Here is a 24,950-nt window from a genome sequence, read left to right on the forward strand (position 1 = left end):
TGAATTGTTATCGAGAGAAATTCATGCAGTGTATGCTGCAGCATTCTTTTGATTGACTGTAGATGAACAATATCATCACAAACACCTAGTGTAGATTATGGACTACCTTCATACAATGCATTCCACGATTTTCACTGTAATATTCAAGGTGATCGTTAACACCTTCAAATTCTCCAAAGTTCCTAACTTGTTGAATTAGTGACATCATTTCATTTTTCACTCCTGGCTGTTTCTGGGATCTTCAAGTCTGAATGTTTGAAACCGCACTAAGCAAAACAGGTCAGAATTTTCTTACTGCTTATTTCTCATCAACATCAGTAACTCAAATCAGTGCTTTTTGAACACAAGCACATATAGCTGACACAATTTAAAAACAGTTCATTGTAAGCACAGTGCGGTGTCTAGTGGTCTCACAACTGCATTTGTCTGAAGCTAGTTTAGAAACTGTTCAACAGTTTCCTGCCCCATTTAAGTGGCATAGTGTCCCAAGTAAATGAAGATAATTCTGACTCTTCGATTAATTTTTGTTCTTTAAGAGTCACCCCAAATAACTGGCTGCCCCAATTAACCGATGGTCCAATTAACTCCGGAATCCACACTATATATTGTTTGAAATTAAATTATATGATTATTTCTCACAAGCTTAATATTGTTCATGGTTATGTCTGCTTGATATTGTCTCAGAACAACAGTATTTGTCATAATCAAAATGCCTATCAAGATAATGTAATCCCTACAGTGCCTTGAAAAAATATTCAGCTCCCACAAATATTTTCACATTTTACAGTCTCATTTTCTAAATTTAGAGTATATTGAAGTGGGATTTTTTTTAGCTTCTGTAAAAACATTGTGCAAGGTATTCATCCCCTTTGTAATTATTACGCTAACTTTCCTTAGATACAATATTGTATATTACCTTATCAACTCACCCAATTTGTTGATATAGGAAATTGGAAGATCAGCTATTTTAATGAATTCATAAGAAATCTCTGTAAGGTCTAATGGTATGGTAGATTTTCAATAGACCAAACCAAAATGAAAACAAAAGAGCATTTAAGACAAGTCAGGGAAATAATAATAGAGAAGCGCAAATCTCGGGAAGGATACAAGACAGTCTCAGAAGCACTGACAGTGCCTCGGAGCTCAGTGCAGTCCATCATGGAAAAAGTGGAAAAAATATGAAACCACAGCCACACTGCCTAGGTCAGGCTGCCCTTCTAACCGTAGTCACTGGAGAAGAATGGCACTTGTAAGAGGCTGCTGTGACACCAATAGTCACTTGGAGTGAGCTACAGAAGTCAGTGGTCTTGCACAGAAAATGGTATTTGTGGAAGAGTGGCAAGGAAGAAGCTCAGGCTAAAAAATACCATATCTTTGCCCACAAAGATTTTGCAAAGCATCACTTAGAAGATTATGTAAAGAGATGGAAGAAAGTCTTGTGGTCGGATGAGATCGAAGTGGAACTTTTCAGCCTCAATGCTAAGTGGTATGTGTGGCCTATATCTATTGTTGCACGTCAGGCAGGTAACGCCATCCCTACTGTAAAATATGCTGGAGGTAGCATCATGCAATGGGGATCTGGTCAGGAGAGATGGGAAATGAATGCTGCTGAATACAGAGAGATCCTGGATTAAAAAACTGTTAGACTCTGCTAGAAAGCTTAAACTGAGGAGGAAGTTGGTCTTTCAGCAAGGCAATGAAAGACACTGCCACAGCATCCATGGCAGTTGATCCAAAAAGACTACTGGATGTAATAGCTGCAAGAGGTGGTTCATCTAAGTACTGTGTAAAGGCATATGAATATTTTTGAACTGCTGGCATTTTGAAATTTTGGTAGTTTATGCTTTACAATTTTTTTGGGCTCTGAAAAAAGGTGGAGGCGATTCACACAAAAAATTCTCAGTTAAATTGATCTAAATCCCTGGTTGTAATACTCATTTATGTGAACAAAGGGTTGGGTGCTGAATACTTTTACAAGGCACTGTATGTAGGAATTCTTTAACACATGTTTTTCATTCGATTGCATGAATAGATAGAGGAATAGATTGTAGGTGTGAATATTTTTGAAGTTTTTTCAGGGATAATGATTGTACTGGTGTTCTATTACCTTATACATCCTAAAGATACACAGATTGGAAGGTTAAATGGGTCTTTGTAAATTTGCTCCTAGGGTGTGGGTGAGTAAGAGAATTTGGAAGATGATGATGGAAATGCAGGAGCTACAAGATTAGTGTAAATAGGCATATGTGGTCAATATAGATTTGTTGGGCAACAGGATTCACTTCCAAGCTGTATGGCTATCATTAGTGCCAGCCCAAAGGGAGTAAGGTCATGCAAGGTAAGCAGAAGCTTGTTAGGAGAGCCATTTTAAAAAAAAATCAAAAAATTTATAGAGGAAGAGTTGATGTATTGCATTTTCACTCCCAGACCAGAAGTGATCAGTGCTGTAATGTATTAAATGAGATTGATATTCTGCTGGCTTGGAAAAGGCAGAGTGTATTTTAAATATTTGTGATAACAATGCATTCAGGGTATTTGGCAAAGTAAAGGATGGTAATATTGATTGAATAGAATGGGCTATACCAGCAAGCGAGATGTCTTGGAACAATCAAGAATAGAACCTACCTGCTTAGAAGTAAGAAATGATCAAGGTGTGATTGCATTTGTGTGATTGTTCTAAAGGCTGCCAATTAATGGGAAGGATATCTTGGAGTAAATTTGAAGTGGAATTGCAGAGGTGTGTAAAAGCCATAGTCATAATCATTAGAGATAACACAGATCCAAAAATACACTAGGATTGCAGTAACATAAGGAAATGAGTTTTTGACATCTGTTCAGGAGAACTGGCACAATGTATGTTTCTGGACACATCAAAGAAAATGGCATTTGTGTACTGGGAAATGAGCAGTGTAAATGGAGCATATATCAATGAGGAAACATCTCGTGGACAGCAATCATAATTTCCTAGTTTAGAATGGATAAAACAATATGGGGTAATGCAGTCCATGGTTTAAAATAAAATAGTCAATAGGAGAAGTGCTAATTTCAATAAGCTGAGAATAGATCCATTCTGCGAATATTGGAATCAAAACTTGGCAGCTAGCTGTATTGGAACAATAGGAGGCCTTTAAAAAGGATATGTTTCAATCATATACAAGGTACATTCCCATGGAAAAAAAAAGAGGGAAATTAAATGCAGAATTTTATGAATAGCCAAAACAAAAGGAAAAATAAGGAAGAAATTGAATGCTTGTGATAAATTATGTTGATTACCGAAAGTTCAGAGGGGAAGTGAAAAATGGAAATAATAAATACAAAGTGAGAGCGTGAGAAAAATAGCATTCAAAAGCATACAATTAATTCAAAAATATTCTTTGGGGGCATGCACAAGAAAAGGGTTATAAGAGATGGTCAGAAACAGGTTTAATATCACCAGCATATGTTGTGAAATTTGTTAACTTTGCAGTAGCAGAACAATGCAATACATAATACAATAAGAGTATATATTATCTATATAATTAACTTAACTATGTAATAGTTAACTTAAGTAAGCAGTGCAAAAAAAGAAATAAAGTGTTGAGATAGTATTCATGGGTTCAATATCCATCCAAAAATCGGATGACAGAGCAAAAGAAGCTATTCCTGAATCAGAGTGTGTGTCTTCGGGTTTCTGTAGTTCCTTCTTAATGATAGCAATGAAAAGAGGGGATGTTGAAGCAAATCAGAAACCTGAGAGGAAATTTACTCATGAAGGGATGACATGGATATTATACAATGATCTTCGCTAAAGAAGATAATGCTCCTGGAGTTTCTATCATCCTCCCCACCAGCTTCCATCTGCTCATCATTCCTCCCTTATCTGGTTGGTTCCACATAAAACCTTCCTTAGCTTAGTGCATTGGTTACAGAAATCTATTCCTTAGTATTATCTTTCACAATTCAATATGAATTTAAGCTTTTGGCTTTCATGTGCTTTCTTTATAACCTGAACCAACACTTTTCTTTCCTATTTAAGCTTTCCTCGTCCAGTGAAGAACACTTGGTTAAACAGGAATACCCCAGCTCAAAGCAAAGATTATGCCATTCCATCTCTTGAGTGTGTGGTTTTCGGCAGCAACTATACAAAACAATTATTACCTGATGTAAGTGAACATAATCATGTCAGTTTGTGACAATGCTAAGATAATGGTTGAATAGAGTTATTGTTAATTTAGCACTTTGACTTCCTAAGCAATCTAGATTTTGATCCATGAGCTGATACCTTGCTTAGCAATCGAGATGAATTTCCAGGAATAAGATTGCTAATGAAATCAGCACTAAGAGCAGTCATTATAATATCCTGTATATAGATGTATAAGATATTTTGAACATAGATGCGATTCTACAGGGAACACATTACAAGTTCCAATTCTTCATATTGTTGCATGCTACTTGTGCATCTGGTTGAGAGCTCTGTCTTCCATTGATGCCCCTGCAGTAAAGAAACAGTTAAATTGATCTCATCACATGGCTAAGTGTGGAATGAGTCACTGAGGCAATTTATTGTGCTTGCCTGTGAGTGGGACTTGCAAGGCAACTGCTCAGCAATGACATGCAGTGCTTGAGCACATCCTGGTCAGCATGTTGACTATGGGCATTGCTGAGTCTGGCAGCTCTTGCATCATTTGTTGAAAAAATACCAGAATTGTATGGTCTCTCTCAACACCTCCTGTTGGAAGAGATAGAAGCAGCTGTTTCCCCTTCTCCTAGTTTGGCTGTACAGCTCTTTCCAAATTGGCGATTTCTCTTTTCTAACCAGCTCAGTAGCATTTCCTGGCACATTGTCTCATTCCTCCAGGATCATCCATGTAGAACTGAGGTTTGTACTATGTTGAGAAGTGTGATAGCCAAGCAGATGTCTTTTTTTAAAAAAAGACAGTTGCTTACATCCCTGTGTGTAGTTATATTTCAAGATAAAGCGTGCTAAGTGAATCTCAGGGTAGTATATGGTGACTTAGAAACATAGAAAACCTACAGCACAATGCATGCAGGTCCTTCGGCCCACAATGCTGTGCCGAGCATATACATACTTACTTTAGAAATTACCTAGGGTTACCCATAGCCCTCTATTTTTCTAAGCTCCATGTACCTATCCAGGAGTGTCTTAAAAGACCCTATTGTATCTGCCTCCACCACCTTCACTGGCAGCCCATTTCAAGCACTCACCAATTTCTGTGTAAAAAAACTTACCCCTGACATCTCCTGTGTATCTACTTCCAAGCACCTTAAAACTGTGCTCTGTCATGTTAAACATTTCAGCCCTGGGAAAGAGCCTCTGGCTATCCACAAGATCAGTGCCTCTCATCATCTTATACACCTGTACATATTTTAATAATGAACTTATTTTGAACATTGAGCATGGATCTGTGGGTAGCTCTAAGCTTGTGTGTTTCAAATTCATTTCCCATACATAAAAAATAGGAGTTGACCATACATCCTATCAAACCTAATTTGACATTACATCTGATACTGTACTTGTACACTTTCCTGCACAGTCCTCAGTTTTCAGTCTCTTGTATCCAATTATCTTTCACAGTCAGCCATGCATTTGACTGATCATTTACAGCCCTCTGATATTAGAAAATAGCAAGTTTCAGAAAATTTCCAATGGGGTTCCATTTTTTAAAAACCTTAACCGTTTCTTTTCCACCAATGCTGACTTTTTTTTCTGTTCAGCCTTTTCCACTTTGTTTTTATATCATAGATTGTAGGCTGTACAATGCAGGAGCAGCCCTTCTGGCTAACAATGCTGTGTAAAACTAAATGAATAATCAAATCCCAACTAAACAAGTTTCTTCTAATCATGTCCTGATGAAGGGTCTCAGCCTGAAATGTCGACAATGCTTCTCCTTATAGATGCTTCCTGGCCTGCTGTGTTCCACCAGCATTTTGTGTGTATTTCTTCTAATCATGTTGGCTCAACTTCTGTTATCCTGCTGGTATAAGTTTGGCGTACTGGGCAGGTTCCCAAACTTTTCCATTACAACTCATTACTGTTCTTTATGCATCTTTATGATACCAGGACATCTTTGGAGGGCTGTGTCTCAGAAAGGTAGTGTCCATTATTAAGGACCTCCAGCACCCAGCGCATGCCCTTTTCTCACTGTAACCATCAGGTAGGAGGTACAGAAGCCTGAAGGCACACACTCATTGATTCAAGAACAGCTTCTTCCCCTCTGCCATCCAGTTCCTAAATGGACATTGAAGCTTTGGACACCACCTCACTTTTTTTTTCATACAGAATATAGTATTTCTGTTTTTGCACATCTTTTAAATCTATTCAATAGATGTAATTGATTTACTTGTTTATTGTTATTATGTTTTATTTTATTTATTTTTTCTCTCTGCTAGATTATGTATTGCATTGAACTGCTGCTGCTAAGTTAGTAAATTTCATGTCACATGCTGGTGATAATAAACCTGATTCTGATTCTCTTTACCAGTGCAATGCTGATAACTACTTACTGACTACAGCTCCAACTTGAATACTGTAATACCAAGCAAACTCATCTCCAAACTTCTATACTTGGGACTCAACACTCCTTTTACAACTTGATCCTTGACTTCCTGACTGATAAATACAGTTAGTGAGGATAGGCAGTAACTCCTCCACCATGGTTATCCTCAACACTGCTGTTCCATAAGGCAACAACCTCAGACTCCTGCTATATTCCAGCATGGCAGATTCAGTTCCAGCTCCATCTACAAGATTGCAGATGACACCACCATAGTGGTTTGAATTTCACATAACAGCCTGTAGGAGCACAGGAAGGAGATAGCAAGCCGAGTGACATGGTGTCATGACACAACCTTTCTGTCAAAGTCAGAAAAACAGAGGAGCTGCTCATTTGCTTCAGAAAGTGGGATGATGCACAAACTCCTATTTATATCACCTGTGCGAAGGTCAAGAGGGTTGAGAGCTTAAATTTCTTTGAAATAAGCATCACCAGTAGCCTGTTTTGGTTCAACCACATAGACGCCAGGGCCAATAAACTACTAGTTCCTCTACTCTCAAGGAGGCTAAAGAAATTGACATGTCCCCATTGACCCTCAGCTGTTGAAAGGTACACCATTGGAAGCATTCTATCTAGATCAGGGGTTCCCAACCTGGGGTTTACAGACTCCTTGGTTAATGGTAGGGGTCCTTGACATTAAAAAGTTTGTGAACCCTTGATCCAGATGAATCACAACCACTAGACTGCTAGAAACTGCAGAGAATTGTAGATACAGGTAGTCCCAGAGTTACAAACGTCTGACTTACAAACCAAAGAAGGAGAACGCTGTCCGCCATTTTAAGTCGGATCATGACGCCTTCTGCCATTTTAAGTCATTGATGTCGACACTGCGTTGAGTGTGTAACTTGGTGTTCGGCTTAAATTTTTCTTAGTAAGATTCACCCTGAGCCCCTCCCCGGCCTTTTCTGGTTGGCTGGTGGCGCAGTGAGATCAGCGTCAGGCTCAAGAACGCAAGAACAGAGGTTCCCGAGTTTGATCCAGTGACAGACTGCTCCCGAGCGCACCAAGTTGATGCTGAGTTCACAACTCGACCTCGTAAAAAAACTCTGCCACTCCTGTTTAAATTCCCATGCGGAATATTGAGGAGGATCAAATAGCCAAACCCAGCACAGCCCCCACTTGTCCCATTTAACCTGTCTTAGTGCAGTGGACTTTAGGACCCGGGGAAATCAGTGCGGTGGTCCTTAGGACCCGGTGGAGCACTGGACCTGCCGTCCGCAGTGTTTCTGTTCTGTTGACGGGAAGCAATCACAATTGAAAATAAAGTGGAAATCATAAAGCGTTTGGAAAGAGATGAAACATCATCGGTCATTGGAAAAGCGTTAGGCTACAGTCGGTCAATGATCGGAACAATTTTAAAGGATAAAGTGAGAATAATGGGAGTATCTGAAAGGCCGTGTCCCGATGAAAGCTACAATTATTACTAAGCATTGGTGAGGTTTAATTATTGGAATACATACGTTTCTTAAGAGTTTTATAGGCATAGAAAGGTAAAATATATACTATATACTAAGACATTCGTTTGACTAACTGGCACTAAATAATACCGGATGTACTTGTTCCGACTTAAAGACGGACTCAGGAACGGAACTTGTTTGTAACCCGGGGACTGCATGTACAAATAGTAGCCTACAGTGCATGGACTGTCTACGCTTCTTGCTGCCTTGGCAGAGCAACCAATCATAATCAAGGACAGTGATGAAAGTGGTATCCTTCATCACTCTGTATAGTAGTTGGAACTTGCAGTGGTGTAAGTTGTTGTTAAAGCTATATTTGGAATACTGTGTAGTTTTAATCGCTGTTCTAGGAAAGATGTAGATAAGCTGGAAAGAGTGCAGAAAATATTTATGAAGGTGTGAGAGGTTGGTAAGCCAGTTTTTTATTCCTTGGAAGAGTAGGAGATTAAGAGGCAACCTTATAGAAATGTTTTAAATTATGAGAGGCATAGATAAGGTGATAAAGGAGTCCAAAACATTGGGGGGCGCATGTAGATTTAAAATGAATGGACAAAGATTTTAAAGGAACCTGAGTGGCAACTTTTTCATATAAAGGGTGGTGAGTGTATGCAACAAACTGCCAAAGGAACTGGTTGAGGGAAGTACGATAGTACCACTTAGGAAGGACATGGAGGGATAATGTGAAGAGGAATATGGACCAAAGACAGGACATTAAGACTAATTGGATAGTCATTGTAATTGGCATGAACTGGTTGGGCCGAAGGGCCTCTATCTACTATACTACTCTAACTCTCCCACACTGGACATTCTGCTTAGTCCTTCTTCCCAACAGGCAGATGATACAAAAGCTTGAAAGCACCTGTCACCAGGCTCAAGGACAGTTTCTATCCTGCTGTTACAGAACTATTGAACTCTTGTAAAATAAGATAGATCTCACAATCCATTTTGTCATGGATTGTCTGCCTGCATTGCATTACCCCATCTGGAATCTCTATTCTGCATTCTGGGTTACTGTTTTCCCTTGTACTAACTCAGTGAGGTGATATAATGAAATGATCTGAATGGATGACAAGCAAAATGAAGTTTTTCACTGTACTTCAGTAATGTGACAGCAATAAACTAAATTACTGTTAGATCAGGAAGTTTAATATGTGGTAACTATCCCAGGGAAACATTTTGACTTGTCCTAGCTTTGTTATACACATTCTCTGACTGAATATTCCCATATTCTCTGACTGAAAATTAATGTAAATCTCTCTTGTACCCAGTCTGACAAAAGGTCACAGACTTGAAATTTTGCCTGCTTTCATCCCATTGATGCTCCCTGACCTGCTGAGGTTTTTTTTCAGCCTTTTGTGTTCCTATTCAAATGCACTGCAAGTTATTTCTCAGACACTAATAGTACGACATTTAATAGTTATTTCATCCTCATACAGCCTTGTTTCTTGGAGAGGAAGGTAATCAAACTTAACCTGTGTTGGTCCTGAATCTCTGACTAGGCCTAAAGATTATGTCTCTCAAAATTTGATTTTTTTGAGGAGGTAGCTAAGAAAATTGACGACAGCAGAGTGATAGACATCAGTAAGGCTTTGACAAGATCCAACATGTAGACAGGTCACAAGGAATGAGGGATATGTTGAAAATTTTAAAAATTTCTTGATGATAAGAGACAGTCTAGTGATGGGTGAGTGTTTTTCTAACTGGAGGTTTGAAAAACCAGAAACATGCCTCTATAACATGTTGTGTGTCAAAGGAATTGGTGCTGGGATCTTTGTTATTTACAACAAATGATTTGGATCAGGATGTAGGTAGTTTGATTAGTAATTTTGCAGATAGAATAAGAATTTGTGGAGTCATAGATAATGAAAAATGTATTTGAAAGGATACAGCAGCACAGAGATCATCTGGAAAACTAAGTGGAGCAGTGACAGATGGAATTTTATCTGTAAGTGTGAAGCTGTGCACTCTGGGAAGTCAGATTCTGGTAGGACATAATAAAAAACAAGGACTTGAGCATTGAAATACAGAGAAAACTTAGGTTACAAGTTCATAGTTTACTGGAACTGGCAACATAGGTAGATGGAGGAGTGAAGGAGGCATTAAGAATGCTTGCCTTCATAGGCTGATATTGAGTAAAAGAGTTGACAAATCATGTACCTGCATAAACATTAGTTAAACCTTGCTTGGAGTACTGTGTACAGTTCTGGTTGCTACAGTATAGAAAAGAATCAGTAGCAATAGAGAGAGAGTACAGAAAAGATTCACCAGGATATTGAAGTCATAGTGTTATACAACACAGAAGCAAGTTCTTTGGCCCAACTTATTCATTCTAACCAAGATGTCTTCCTGACCTTACCCAATTTGCCAACATCTGGCCCATATCCCACTGAACCGTTAAGATCCATTTACCTGTCTGAATGTCTTTCAAACATGATAACTTAATAATTTCTACCTTTTCTTCTGGCAGTTTTATTCTGTATACCTACCATCCTCTGTGGAAAAACGTGCCTTTCAGGTCCCCTTTAAATCTTTCATTTCTCACCTTAAACCTAGACTGTCTAATTTTAAGCTTTAATCTAACTACTCCAATGACACTGTACAAAAAGCCTAATGTTATGAAGAGACAGGTTGATTTATTAATCTTGTACAGAATTTTATGCAGTTTGGAGTGCAGGACAAATTGTGCATGTGTTTCCCATTAACTAAGACTATTCTAAGCAATATTTTGTAATCTAACTATATCTCCTACTTAAAGAATTTCAATGATTAGAATTAATTTCCATGTATTTGCTTCATTTACAGGGAAGCAACTTTGTGGTACCAGAAACCTGCATGCAACATGCCTACAATTTCCATTATAATCTCTGTTCAAGCTTACTACTGGCTTACAAGGGTCTTTTCAACTATTTTGTTGTGGTCACTAAAGAATTGCCTTCATCTCGCAGGATGGAATTGGGTAAGTAGATTACTTAAATTTCTCTTTTTGAATTATGACTTTCACCCTAATGCTGACCAGATTAATATTTACATAATGTACTAGTTAATTGAAAATCAGAAAACTGCAAGTGTTGGAAATCTGAAGTAAAAACATAGTGCTGGAACCACTCAATAGGTCAGAAAGCATCTGTGGAGAGAGAAACAGTTATAGGTCAATATAATATTAACAGTAATTGACTGATAAATTTTCACATTTAAAGTGAAATCTGCCAATCTAAGTGCGGCCTCCATTTCCAGGCTCCCTTCACAGTCCCATTGAATGTGCTGAATGCTGAATTACATTTGTGTGTTCTGAACCAGGAGCTATGAAGCCTTTTCCTACAATGCTCTGGTCACACACCTGGCCTTATTCCTGTCCACACTCTGTCCAGGTATTTGGCTTACTACCCAGCTGAACTCCCTGTACACACTTAACTTCAATTCAGATCATGCTTTATCTGCATACCGGTGCCCTACCTGGCTGCATCTCTCTTGGCCAGGTCTCTACTATGTTTTACCCGCACACCTGGCTGTTTCTACCCATCTGTGCACCTGACCCTTCTACCAACACCCTCTAGCCATATACCTGTACATTTTCCTGGTGGTGGAGTTGGCACCTACAACATTCCAGGCCATGATAGATAAGTTACCTAGCTAAATTGGAGAAGCTAGATTGTTCTCCTTGGAGCAGAGAATGTTGCAAGAGAATTGATAAAAATGCTCAAAATCTTGCTGAGTCCAGTACATGTGCACAAAGTGAAATTTCTTACATTGATTGAAGTGTTGAGACATGGAAGGTACAGGTTTAAGCTGGTTGGCTAAAGAATGAAAAGTAACAAGAAAATAATCTTTTACCTGGTTATAAGCAACAATTCCTGTTGAAAGCTTGGTGAAAATTGATGTAACTTTGTTCAGTCAGGAATTAGGGATTTGCTTAAAAACAGCCAGAGAACTAAATTGCCTTTTCAAAAAATTCAAGATGGATTTATTCAATGGGTTCTTTCTGTGTAGTAACAGTTGACATTGTGTCAAACAAGCTATTGAGAAGGGTGACCAAAGTCATAAGTCATTTTAAAGATCTCCTTAGTATTGTCAGGGGATTAGAGAAGTTTAAGGGAAGAATTCTTACTGCCGAGACAAAAACACTGCAAGTAATAAAATAATGAAAAAGAAACCACCTCTATGTATTAGAATCGAGAATTGAAAGCTATGGATGAATTAGAGGAATCAAGCATGTACAAAGACAAGGGGGTAGAATAATGTAGTGAATGGAATTTGAATGGAAGAGAAAGGCTATTAGAACAAAAAGGTAGTAATTTTATTTTGAAGGAAATGAGGATCAGGAAAATTGTGATGGATAATCAGGATTTGGTATATGTACTAATACATGAACATAATAGGTTTGGATAATTCAAGATTTACTGGAGGCTGATTAAAAGTAGAAAATGCTAGAAATACTCAACAGGTCAGGTCACATGTGGAAAGAGAAACAACTGACTTTTCATGTTGAGGGCTCTTTGATAGAACTAAGGAGACAAAAGGAGCTTGTTAAATATAGTAAGGATGGGAGAGGGGATGTCTCTGAATTTGTCACCCTGATTTTACCCTGCTGATTAGCTGTAAACAAAGTTATCAGAGTAAATGGGAGTGATTGGAGCTTGAAAACATATAGAAAATAATGTAGCCGTTGTAGGACAGGCAGGGTGTATTGTCTGCTTCCAGAGGGAAAAGAAACACAAATAAGCTGAGTCAATATCATAAATGGACAACAAAATATAGATGGGAATCAAATTGCCTGTATTTGTAGTATTCAATATTGAGTCCAGAAGGCTGCATCTTGCCCAAATGGAAGATCAGATGATGTCCATTAAAGCTATGATAGGCCTCATTGTAACAGTACAGGAAGCCACGGACCAATATTGCAGAGTGAGATGGAAAACAGTAAGTTCAACGTGAATGCAGCTGTGCTTTAAAGTAATCACCTAGTTTGTAGCTTAACAACTTCTTTTGTCTCCTTCCCGTTCCTTCTTAAGGTCTTCAGCCTGAATCACTAGCTGCTATATTCTGAACCAAGTCATTCACATATATTGTAAACAGCAAGGATCTAAGCACCAATCCTTGTGGAACACCACTTGTTGCAATCATCCAACCAAAAAAAATCAACCCTCTATCATTACTCTGTTCCTGTTACTAAACCAGAATTTGACCTGGTTTGCCCTGAATTCAGTGGAACCTCACCTTTTGGACTAGTCTTACACATGGGTCTATGTCAAAGCCCTTACTTAAGTCCATGTAAACTACATCTACTGCACTCTCCTCATAAGTACACATTGTTACAGCCTTAAAGGCTTGACCAATCTGAATGAAATGGGAACTGCCCTTGACAAAGCCATGCTGGCTACCTCTGATCCATTCCTCCCTTTCCAAGTGATAATTAATCCTTTTCTTTGGTATTTTTTCTGGTGACTTACCCATCACTGATGTTAGACTCTTCGGACTGTTGTTTCCTGGCTTTTCCCTGCTGCCCTTCTTGACAAAGTCCTCTAGTTATCTGATGTGTCACCTCTGACCAGTCAGGATATAAAAATCTCAGTTAAAGTGGTAGCACTCTTTTCCCTTCCCATAGTAGATTGGGGACTTATTACATTTAAGTCCACAAAATCATCATTTATTTATGGAAACTTGAACTTGAATTTGACCTTCCTCTTTGCTGACAGCATCCTTTTCCTTTTTCAATACTGATGAGAAGTATTCATTTGGGACCTCACCTATATCTTCTGGCTCCATGTACGGGTTCCCCCTGTTGTCCCTAATGGGTTTACTTTTTTCCTGGCTATTTTTCTGGACTTGATATTGAATACTGAAACTTCAGGTAACTTGATTTCTGTCTGTATTAGTCATCTTGTAATATCAGTTTGTAATCTCTTCTCCCCTCTTTTCTTTTTATTACCTCTGGAAGTAGGGTGCATGCCCAACTGCACTGGATCTACCCTGCAGGTCATGTCTCCCAGCTTTGCATTTGCCTACTCCTAACATTCTTTTATCAATGTTCTTCTGGTCTATGCGCTCACTCTCTTAACTGCTCCCATCCACTCATTGACGAGATAACCTTGTTTACGGCTTATGCTCATGTCACCCCAGTTTTACCCCATCAGATGCACCACCCCCACCTCCACTCCACCCATCCTGCAGCTTAACACACTCCTTTTTTGATGAAGCTCAGTTTTGATGAAGGCTCTTTGATTTGAAATGTTAATTTTGCCTCTTTTCCACAGATGCGGCCTGGTCTGCTGAAAATTTGCAGCATTTCTATTTTATTTTCTGATTTCCAGTAACTACTTTTATTTTATTGGAGAATAGTAGATATCAGGATAGCTATTGAAATTGTTCAGGGTAAAATTGATATCATGTATTTGTCAAAAATTTTGATCCATAGATGGCTGACGCATAGGTAGAAATTGGCGTTGCTGGAGTGGAACATTTAGGGGGTATGCATTCAGACTGAGTAGTTTGCATACAATTTTTCAGTTTGAAATAGCCACCAGGGAGAAGATACAAAGATATGAAAATCATTTGCTTTGCTTTTCAGTGTGTAAGCAAAATAATTTGGAGATCAAGTAAGATTGGCTATCTTTCTAGTCTAAAATCAGAGTTAACAAAGATTTGAGAGAAAATAAGAACAGTGTCATAGTCCACTCGTGGAAGCTGATATTGTGTCATCTTATAATGGTGCAGAATGTTGGCCAAAGCATAGTTTCCAAGTGTACCTCACAGGCAGCAATTCATGCGTACAGGCCCTCCAGTAACAATCAGGTAGCAAAGACTGCAGCCAAGTGAACTGAAGCACAGAGGTGACATTAAAGGTGTAATACTTAAGTATGTCAGATACTGAAAGAAAGTTTATGCATCACAGATTCAGAATCTGTGGTATTCGAGTCATTTTGATTTCAAAATAGTAGAATGGTATTTGGAGATCTTGAAACAAGCACTCTCAACTAAACAAGATCTGTGACTAAAGAAACCTCAAGGAATAAAAGGGCATGTTTTGGTACCTTATTGGTACCTTAATTCTTTGTTTTCATATTAACCCTGTTTTTAGACCATAAGATATAGCAGAATTCGGCCATTCGGTCCTTTGAGTCTGCTCTGCCATTCCATTATGGCTGATTTATTATCCCTCTCAACCCTCCTCCTTTTTATAATCTTTGATGTGTTACATACCCCGTAACTGGGTGTCAGACCAGCAAAGACAGAAGTATCCGTTGGAGTCTGGTGGTACCAAAACTAAAGGTGTTTATTAGTAAACTACACAATACAATATCAAAAATGCAAATATACATGTAAAACAAGTTAGCAGTAATAAACCTAAAAGTGTAGGAATAATAATAAGCAATAATAAACAAGCTCTATCGATGCCTAGGGGTAAATGAACTACCATAGAAAAGTATAAAGTTCAGTGCAGTTCATACATGCTGAGATAGTTATGGTTGTTGTGTTGTAATGGTTGGAGAGAGAGTGAGAGCGAGCGAGATGTAACAGCTGCAGCAGGCAAATCTTCTATTGCTTTCTGATTCTGTCGTGTCGTTGTGGTCATTCAGTTATGACCCCTCCGTCCTTCAGCTAAACCGTTCTTCTGTGGTGGACTCGTCACTCTGGCATGAGTGGACACACACACACAGGTCCCCACCGCGCCTGCCATAACACTGTGAGCTTTACTGATCGATCTGATTCGGTCTCCGAAAACCCCCACCTTTCTGTGGGTTCACAACACTCAGTCAGTGTCCACTGGTGTGTCTGAAGAGTGTCTCTCCAGACCTGTCTTTTATCTCTACTAACGGGATCTCAGCTATCCATCAACCCTGAATGACTGTGTCCATCAAATCAGGCCACTCCTGTTATCTCCTGAGGAATGTTAACGAGCAAAGTAAAGTCCTTGTAGTGAAAGGTAAATAATCCAGGAAGGGTCGAAATACAATGAATCAACAGTCTCTCTCTCCCTCTTATCTGCAGGTTCTTGCCTGGGCTTTATCTCTCTCTCTCAGTAGCAGCATAGCAACAGCAATAGTTCATAGTTCTCGGAGGGGGGGGGGGGGATGGTTAACTGCACCCCATTTTCCATCAGGTCTGTTCATCACTCATAACAGATGCCCTGACTAATCAAGAACCTATCAACTACCGCTTTACATAGAGTCAAATACTTGACCTCCACAGCCATCTGTGGCAATGAATTCCAGATTCATTATCCCCGGCTCTAGAAATTCCTTTGCTATTCTGTGGTCACTTCTCTATTCTGAGACTGTGCTCTTTGATCCTAGATTCCCCCACCATAGAAAACATTCTCTCCAAATCCACCCTATCTAGGACTTTCAATATTCAATAGGTTTCAATAAGATGCCCTTCATTCTTCTAAATTCCAACAAGTACAGACCCAGAGTTATCAAACACGCCTCATGTGTGAACCTTTCATTCCCAGAATCATACTCATGAGTCTACTCTGGGCCATCTCCCCAGCATGTTTTCTTAGCACAAAGCTGTTCACAATGCTCCAACTGCAGTTTTAGCAATGCCTTATAAAGCCTCAGCATTACATCCTTGCTTTTATATTCTAGTCTTCTTGAAATAAATCCCAACATTTAACTTGCCTTCCTTCCCACCAACTCAACCTGCAAGTTAACTTTTAGGGAATCCTGCACAAGTACACCTCTGATCTTGGAATTTTCTCCCCATGTAGAAAATAGTCCGTGCCTTTATTTCTTCTACCAAAGTGCAGCTCCACTTCTTTCTTCATACTAGATACTTTCCTGTAGTACCATGAGCTCTTACCCTAAGTAGCCTCATGTGCAGCACCTTGTCAAAGGCCTTCTGAAAACCCAAGTAAACAACATCCTCTGACTCTCCTTTGTCTATCCTGCTTGATATTTCTGCAAAAAAATCAAACAGATTTGTCAGGCAAGAGAACCCCTTTAGGAAACCATGCTGACTTTGGCCTATTATGTGCCTCCAAGTATCCCAAAACCACATCTTAACAATGGAATCTTCCCAACTACTGATGTCAGGCTGACTGGGCTACTATTTCCTTTCTTCAGCCTTCCACCCTTCTTAGAGTGGAGTGACATTTGCAATTTTCCAGTCCTCCAAAATCATTCCAGGATCTTGAAAGATCACTGCTCATGTCTGCACAATTTCTTCAGCTACCTCTTTCAGAACCCTGGTGGGATGTAGTCCATCTGGTTCAGTTGACTTATCTGCCTTCAGAGCTTTCAGCTTCCCAGCCACCTTCTCCTTAATAATAGTGACTACACTCACTTCTGCCCCCGATACACTTGAACTTATGGCATACTGTTGGTGTCTTTCACAATGAAGATTGATGCAAAAGACTTGGCAAAGTCCATCTGCCATTTCTTTGTCCTCATTATTACTTCTCCAGTGTCATTTTCCCTTTCTTTTATTCTTTATGTCTCTGAAAACCATTGAAATCCAGTACCTTTCACAGAAAATAGCACTGTTAGATTTTAGTAGACTAGGAGTACAGTTATCTAGATAAGATGGTATATTTCATCATTAAATCTGAAGGTAATAACAAATAGAATATTGTACCTTCTTCTCACATGTTCTTTTCCCAAGATGTGAATCTGAGGAATAGATGTTAAACATTTTCATGAACTTAAGACTAAAAGATGTTTTCAGAAATATCAACTGTATTAATTAGGGCCTTTTGTTTTGTATATCAATACGTATTTTATTTCAGTAAGTTTACTTGTCAAAACCTTGTCCTGCACACTGTTTTTCATCCGTGCAAATTCAGTGTTTGTAAAACAAACTAATGCAGATAGACAAAGACACAAACAATTCTGAGTGTTTAGTGAAATTCATCTTTTATTAACTGCAGTTTTGGTAACAGCATCTATTTTGTATTCAGTAAGAAAATGTGCTAGATTTCTGTTCTTCATTGAGGAAGTGTTTTGTCTTGAATTTTAAATCCCTTTAATCACATTTATATTTTGGAGAATCAGAATCAGGTTTGCATTAAAATATTTTATTAAAATATTTCACGTTTAATTATTTAAAATATCTCTTGTTCTTAGGCTTTCTTTAATCTGTTAAAAATTGGTGTGTTTAATACAAACTGGTATTGTGTGTTATACTTGATATATTTCCTCAAACTCCTTGAAATTCTAAGAACAAAATGGTAAAGTCTGTTCTTTCACTAACAGGTATAAGTTCTCTTTATTGATCTTATCTGACTTTAAGTATAATTTAATTTCTCTCAAAGCCAAATATGAATTACTTTTAATTGTTGCCAGATTGAGGCTTCCTGTTCATTTTACATGGGATGTTGATTGGCCCCAGAGGTTAATCTACTAGACCTTGTATCAATGTTGAATTTAAATCTGGTCATCAAAAGTGAACTGGCAGGATAATACTTAATTTCTTTGGCTAAACAAAAATGTTATTGTTTCCTTTTGTGGCACAATTTTGACATTAACTAAAATGTTGTAAATAATCAGGTCAGGCAACATTTGTGGAGAGCAAAAGTTTCCATTACAGATCTTGTCCTTTTATCATTCATACAGCATCAACAGTAAACATTAATTCTCTTGCTCGCTCTGTCTCCAGATGCTGCCTGACACACCGAATATGCCCAACATTTCTGTTCTGTGTTTTTTGCTTGATATTTAACAATTATAATCAGTGTGATATTTTATGTAAGTAGATATTACAGATGAAAAGAATCCAAGAAGATTAGGAAGAAATCCTTACATGACCACTTAATCCTCATACCTCATATCACATTCAAAGATTGCCACTAATACAGAACCACTTGGAACATTTGAAGCATCCTTGCCCTTCTGTGGCCTATCTCAGGTCCAGCTCTAGTTCTTGGGTTTGAAATTACGGGAAAGTTGCTTATATTGACTGAAAAGAAAATATTTACAAAATATAATTTTTTGGGCTAAATTGCTATCTGGAGAGAAACTGTTCAACAACATATTCCACAATAGCTACTTCTGGGTTAAATTCAGTGACAAACTTGTGCCACTAAGTAATCAAGATACCATAATATAATGCTTTTCTCTCTGTGACAACAGTGATCCTTGAAATAATTCTTTGTTTTTTTTTCATGCATTTGTTAACCATGCCACAATGTGCCAAGAAGGAGCAGAGCATCCTACTCCAAATAAAGCAAACAATGTCTTGGACTTTCAAAATTCTTCTTAACATTCATTTATTTCAGATAATTTAATAGGCTTTTCTATCTATTTGTCCTTGTTGCAGATTCTATGAACAGCTGCTAAGCAATGATATAACTAACCTCTTAAGCTTTTGGTACCACTTATGTGCACAGCAAGAAACTGATTTAAACTTTAGCACCATCCCTGCGCACTGCAAAAGTCTGTTGTTTTTCAGTTATTAATTCTAGTGTTTGCAAAAGGACAAAATGTTGGTAAAAATGATCTTTTTTACATTATGTTAATAATTATGTATTATAGCATGTGAATTGATTTGAAAATCAAATCACAACATGGGATAATCTCAAATAAAATTTACAGCAAGTTATTGCCATTTAACCTGTAATTCACCTTGTTTTACTACCTCCAGCTTTCATCATACCTAGATACTTATAGTTGTCTTTTTATTGAGAATCCTGTGCAGACGTTTAAAGGAAGTGTTAAAACTGCCATTATGCCCTTGCCCATGAAATTTCTTTGGATATAAAATAATCTTCATTAAAATTAATCTTCATCTCATTACTTCTATGGTTAATCCTACTTTATTTCCTGCATTCTAGGTAACTGTGGTGCTCAATTATGAGCAGTGATTGAAAATTCATGAGATAAAAGTTATGACAGAAAGCAAGTCTTCATAGAGAACTATCTCAATCAATCTAAGCACTATTTGAAGTAAAAGGAAAGGAACATAGAACATTACAGCACCGTGCAGGCCCCTGCCCACAATGTTGTGTCTCAAAGATCAATCTAACGCTTCCCTTCTATATAGCCCACCATTTATCTATCATCCATGTGCCTCTCTAAAAGTTTCTTAAATGCCTTACAGATCCATCACTCTCTGTACAGAACATCTCCCTATATTTTCCTCCAATCATCTTAAAATTATACCCCCTGTATTAGCCCTCTCTGCAATGGGAAAAAGTCTCTGGCTATCCACTTGATCTTTGCCTCTTATCATTTTGTAATCCTCTTATGAAGTTATCTCTTGCTCTTCTTCACCCCAAAGAGAAAAGCCATACCTCACTCAAGACATGCCATCTAATGCAAACAGCATCCTAGCAAATCTCCTCTGCAACCTTCCTGTAATGAGGCAACCAAAGCTGAACACAATATTTTAAGTGTGATTTAGCCAACGTTTTATCAGTGTTTCATAGGACTGCAATATTACCTTGCTGCTCTTGAACTTCACCAACCTTTATGTCATCTGTAACCTTAGTAACCCACCCTTCCACTTCCTAATCTAAGCATTTATATAGATCACAAAGAGCAGGGGTCCAAGAACAGATCCCCATGGAACATCACTGGTCACTGAACTCCAGGCAGAATATGCTCCATTACTACCACCTACCTTCTATGGGCGAGACAATTCTGTATCCACGTAACCAAGTTTCCCTGGGTCCCATGCTTCTTAACTTCCTGAATGAGAATAAGATGGGGAACCTTATCAAACACCATTTACAGCAAGTCCACAGCTCTACCTTCGTCAGTGTGCTTTGTCATATCCTAAAATAATTCAATTGGGCTCATGAGGCATAACCTGCTTCTTCACAAAGCCATGCTGTTTGTCCCTAATCAAAGTATGTTTCGTCAAATGCTCACAAATCCTGACTAAGAATCTTCTCCAATAATTTGCTCACCACTGAAGTAAGACTCATTGGTCAGTAATTCCCAGGGTTATCCCTACACCCTTTCTTGAACAAAGCAATAACATTTGAACAAAAGAATAACATCTGGCACTACTACTGTAGCCAGTGTGGATGCAAAGAACATCGCCAAAGGTGCAGCAGTCCTTTCCCTTGCTTCATGTAGTAACCTGGGGTATATCCCATCTGGCCCCAGGGACTTGTTGATCTTAAAGTTTTTCAAAAGTTCCAGCAAATTCTCTTCCTTAACAGTGATATGTTCAGGCATATCAATCAGTTTTACGCTGTCCTCACGAACGTCAGGGTTCTTTTTACTGGTGAATATTGAAGCAAAGTATTCATTAAGAACTTCCATATCTCCATTGATTCAAGACATATGTTTCCTATTCTATCCCTGATTGTCTTACCTCCACATATACGTAGAATGCCTTGGGGTTTCCCTTAATCCTACTTGCTAAGGCCTTATCATGCCCCCTTCTAGCTCTCCTAAGTCTTCAGCTGCTATTCGGCTACCTCGTAACTTTCTGAGTCCTAACTGATCCTTACTTCCTAAAACTTAGGGTAAGTTTCTTTTTCCCTCTTGATCAGATGTCCCACATCATTTGTCAACCGTGGTTCCTTGTCAAAAGTGAGGAAAAAGCACCCAATTGACAACTTTTATGAACACCATGTACTTCACTGCCAATCATTTTTTCTTTCTACATCACTTTGATGTAGATAGATGTATGTAGCAACTCATTTACATCAGTTAATTCCGTAAACTGAAGTAAATGAAATGTTGTTTGATCTTTGAAAGTTTCTTGATCTCTTCAAATAATTTCTCTGAATCTTTTATACTTAACAGAGAGCTTAAGCAGTTACTGGGCTTAATGTCTCACATAAAAGTAGATGTTCTAGACAACCATTCATCTTAGAATGGCATGAGCTCATGATTTTTGCATAATAGGGGATTTAAAGGTTATGGGGAAAAGGCAGGTAGGTCGAGATGAGTCCATGGCTCAAGCAGCCATGATCTTATTGAATGGCAGAGCAGGCTTGTTGGGCCAGATGGCCAATTCCTGCTCCTGTTTCTTATGTTCTTATGATTTTCTGTACCAGACAAAAGAGCACGAGAAATAGAAGCAGGAGAAGGCCTGCTTCTCTGCCTCATTGGCTAATCCTCTGCCTCATTGAAAACTTGCATCTCTTGCCTCATAACTGTTGATTTCCTGGCTATATCAAGCAACTGAACATCATACAGTTTTATTCAATTGGGAGTTCCTTATGGGTTAAGATATTTATTCTAATCTCTGCCACCTACCTTGTCAATCCTATTAAGAGATTTGTACAGTGAGGAATTTACTTCTAAACTTGAAGTGTTGGCCCAGTCCATTGAGTCTTTCCTCAATAAACAAATCAATGCCAAAATTCGCTCTATAACCATATGACAATTACATCATGGAAACAGGCCATCTCGGCCCTTCTAGTCCGTGCAGAACGCTTACTCTCAACTAGTCCCACTGACCCGCACTCAGCCCATAACCCTCCATTCCTTTCCTGTCCATATACCTATCCAATTTTACTTTAAATGCCAATACCAAACCTGCCTCTACCACTTCTACTGGAAGCTTGTTCCACACAGCTACCACTCTGTGAGTAAAGAAATTCCCCCTCATGTTACCCTTAAACTTTTGTCCCCTAACTCTCAATTCATGTCCTCTTGTTTGAATCTCCCTTACTCTCAATGGAAAAAGCCTATCTACGTCAACTCTATCTATCCCCCTCATAATTTTAAATACCTCTATCAAGTCCCCCTCCACCTTCTACGCTCCAAAGAATAAAGACCTAATTTGTTCAATCTTTCCCTGTAACTGAGGTGCTGAAACCCAGATAACATTCTAGTAAATCTTCTCTGTGCTCTCTCTATTTTGTTGACATCTTTCCTATAATTTGGTGACCAGAACTGTACACAATACTCCAAATTCGGCCTTACCAATGCCTTGTACAATTTTAACATTAGATGCCAACTCCTATACCCAATGCTCTGATTTATAAAAGCCAGCATACCAAAAGCTTTCTTCACCACCCTATCCACATGAGATTCCACCTTCAGGGAACTATGCACCATTATTCCTAGATCACTCTGTTCAACTGCATTCTTCAATACTCTACCATTTACCATGTATGTCCTATTTGGATTATTCCTACCAAAATGTAGCACCTCACACTTATCAGCATTAAACTCCATCTGCTATCGTTCAGCCCACTCTTCTAACTGGCCTAAATCTCTTTGCAGACTTTGAAAACCTACTTCATTATCCACAACGCCACCTACCTTAGTATCATCTGCATGCTTACTAATCCGATTTACCACCCCATCATCCAGATCATTAATTATATGACAAACAACATTGGACCCAGTACAGGTCCCTGAGGCACACCACCAGTTACTGGCCTCCAACCTGACAAACAGTTATCCACCACTGCTCTCTGGCATCTCCCATCCAGCCACTGTTGAATCCATTTTACTACTTCAATATTAATACCTAACAATTGAACCTTCCTAACTAACCTTCCATGCGGAACCTTGTCAAAGGCCTCAGTGAAGTCCATATAGACAACATCCACTGCTTTACCCTCATTGACTTCCCTCATAACCTCTTCAAAAAATTCAATAAGATTTGTCAAACATGACCTTCCACGCACAAATCCATGCTGACTGTTCCTAATCAGACCCTGTCTATCCAAATAATTATATCTACCATCTCTAAGAATACCTTCCATTAATTTACCCACCACTGACATCAAACTGACAGGCTTCATTCTTAGAACACATTTTAAACAATGGAACCACATGAGCAATATGCCAATCCTCCGGCACCATCCCCACTTTCTAATGACATTTGAAATATTTCTGCCAGAGCCCCTGCTATTTCTGTGCTAACTTCCCTCAAGGTCTTAGGGAATATCCTGTCAGGACCTGGAGATTTATCCAGTTTTATATTCCTTAAAAGCACCAGTACTTCCTCCTCTTTAATCGTCATAGTTTCCATAACTTCCCTACTTGTTTCCTTTACCTTACACAATTCAATTCCGAAGAAAAGAAATTGTTCAAAATCTCCCCCATCTCTTTCAGCTCCACACATAGCTGTTCACTCTGATTCTCTAAGGGACCAATTTTATCCCTCACTATCCTTTTGCTATTAATATAACTGTAGAAACCCTTTGGATTTATTTTCACCTTACTTGCCAAAGCAACCTCATATCTTCTTTTAGCCTTTCTAATTTCTTTCTTAAGATTCTTCTTACATTCTTTGTATTCCTCGTGCACCTCATTTACTCCATGCTGCCTATATTTATTGTAGATATCTCTCTTTTTCCTAACTAAGTTTCCAATATCTCTTGAAAACCATGGCTCTCTCAAACCTTTAACCTTTCCTTTCAACCTAACAGGAACATAAAGACTCTGTACCCTCAAAATTTCACCATTTCTCTTTTACATCCTTCCCATAAAACAATTTGTCCCAATCCGCTCCTTCCAAATCCTTTCACATCTCCTCAAAGTCAGCCTTTCTCCAATCAAAAATCTCAACCCTGGGTCCAGTCCAATCCTTCTCCAAAGTTATAGTGAAACTAATGACATTGTGATCACTGGACCCAAAGTGCTCTCCAGCACATACCACCATCACCTAACCTATTTCATTCCCTAACAAAAAATCCAACACTGCCCTTTTTCTAGTCGGTACCTCTATGTATTGCTGCAAAAAACTATCCTGCACACATTTTACAAACTCCAAACCATCCATCCCTTTTACAGTATGGGCTTCCCAGTCTATGTGTGGAAAGTTAAAATATCCCACAATCACAGTCTAGTGAAAAGCATTACTATCAGAACAAGACAGAAATGTGAAGGCATTTAAAGTGTGCCTTGTTTATAAAGTTAGCTAAATAGTTTTAGTTTGTTAGTCATTAATTTCACCTTCTGGCACAATCAGTTGGATTGATTCAGTTGGAAATATGGATTTGATATTACTCTTCAAAACTTGGTGCAGTGTTTTGCTTCCAGGAAGTAAACACAGCTAGAAATATCTTGTGCTAACTTTACTAGTG

General features: G+C 38.5%; 1 protein-coding gene across 3 annotated transcripts in view; it reads left to right on the top strand.

Moving 5' to 3' along the window:
* The window catches only part of fam135a (family with sequence similarity 135 member A), a 130,933-nt gene that overhangs the window by 38,641 nt on the left and 67,342 nt on the right, over positions 1 to 24,950 (top strand). For all 3 annotated transcript variants that reach the window (XM_059982298.1, XM_059982297.1, XM_059982299.1), the window contains 2 exons: positions 4,016 to 4,142; positions 10,814 to 10,967. In XM_059982298.1, the coding sequence (XP_059838281.1) occupies positions 4,016 to 4,142; positions 10,814 to 10,967 (281 nt within the window). The remainder of the gene's footprint in view (positions 1 to 4,015; positions 4,143 to 10,813; positions 10,968 to 24,950) is intronic.

The sequence above is a fragment of the Hypanus sabinus genome, chromosome 10 (genome assembly GCF_030144855.1).
Source record: "Hypanus sabinus isolate sHypSab1 chromosome 10, sHypSab1.hap1, whole genome shotgun sequence".
NCBI classification, from domain to species: domain Eukaryota; kingdom Metazoa; phylum Chordata; class Chondrichthyes; order Myliobatiformes; family Dasyatidae; genus Hypanus; species Hypanus sabinus.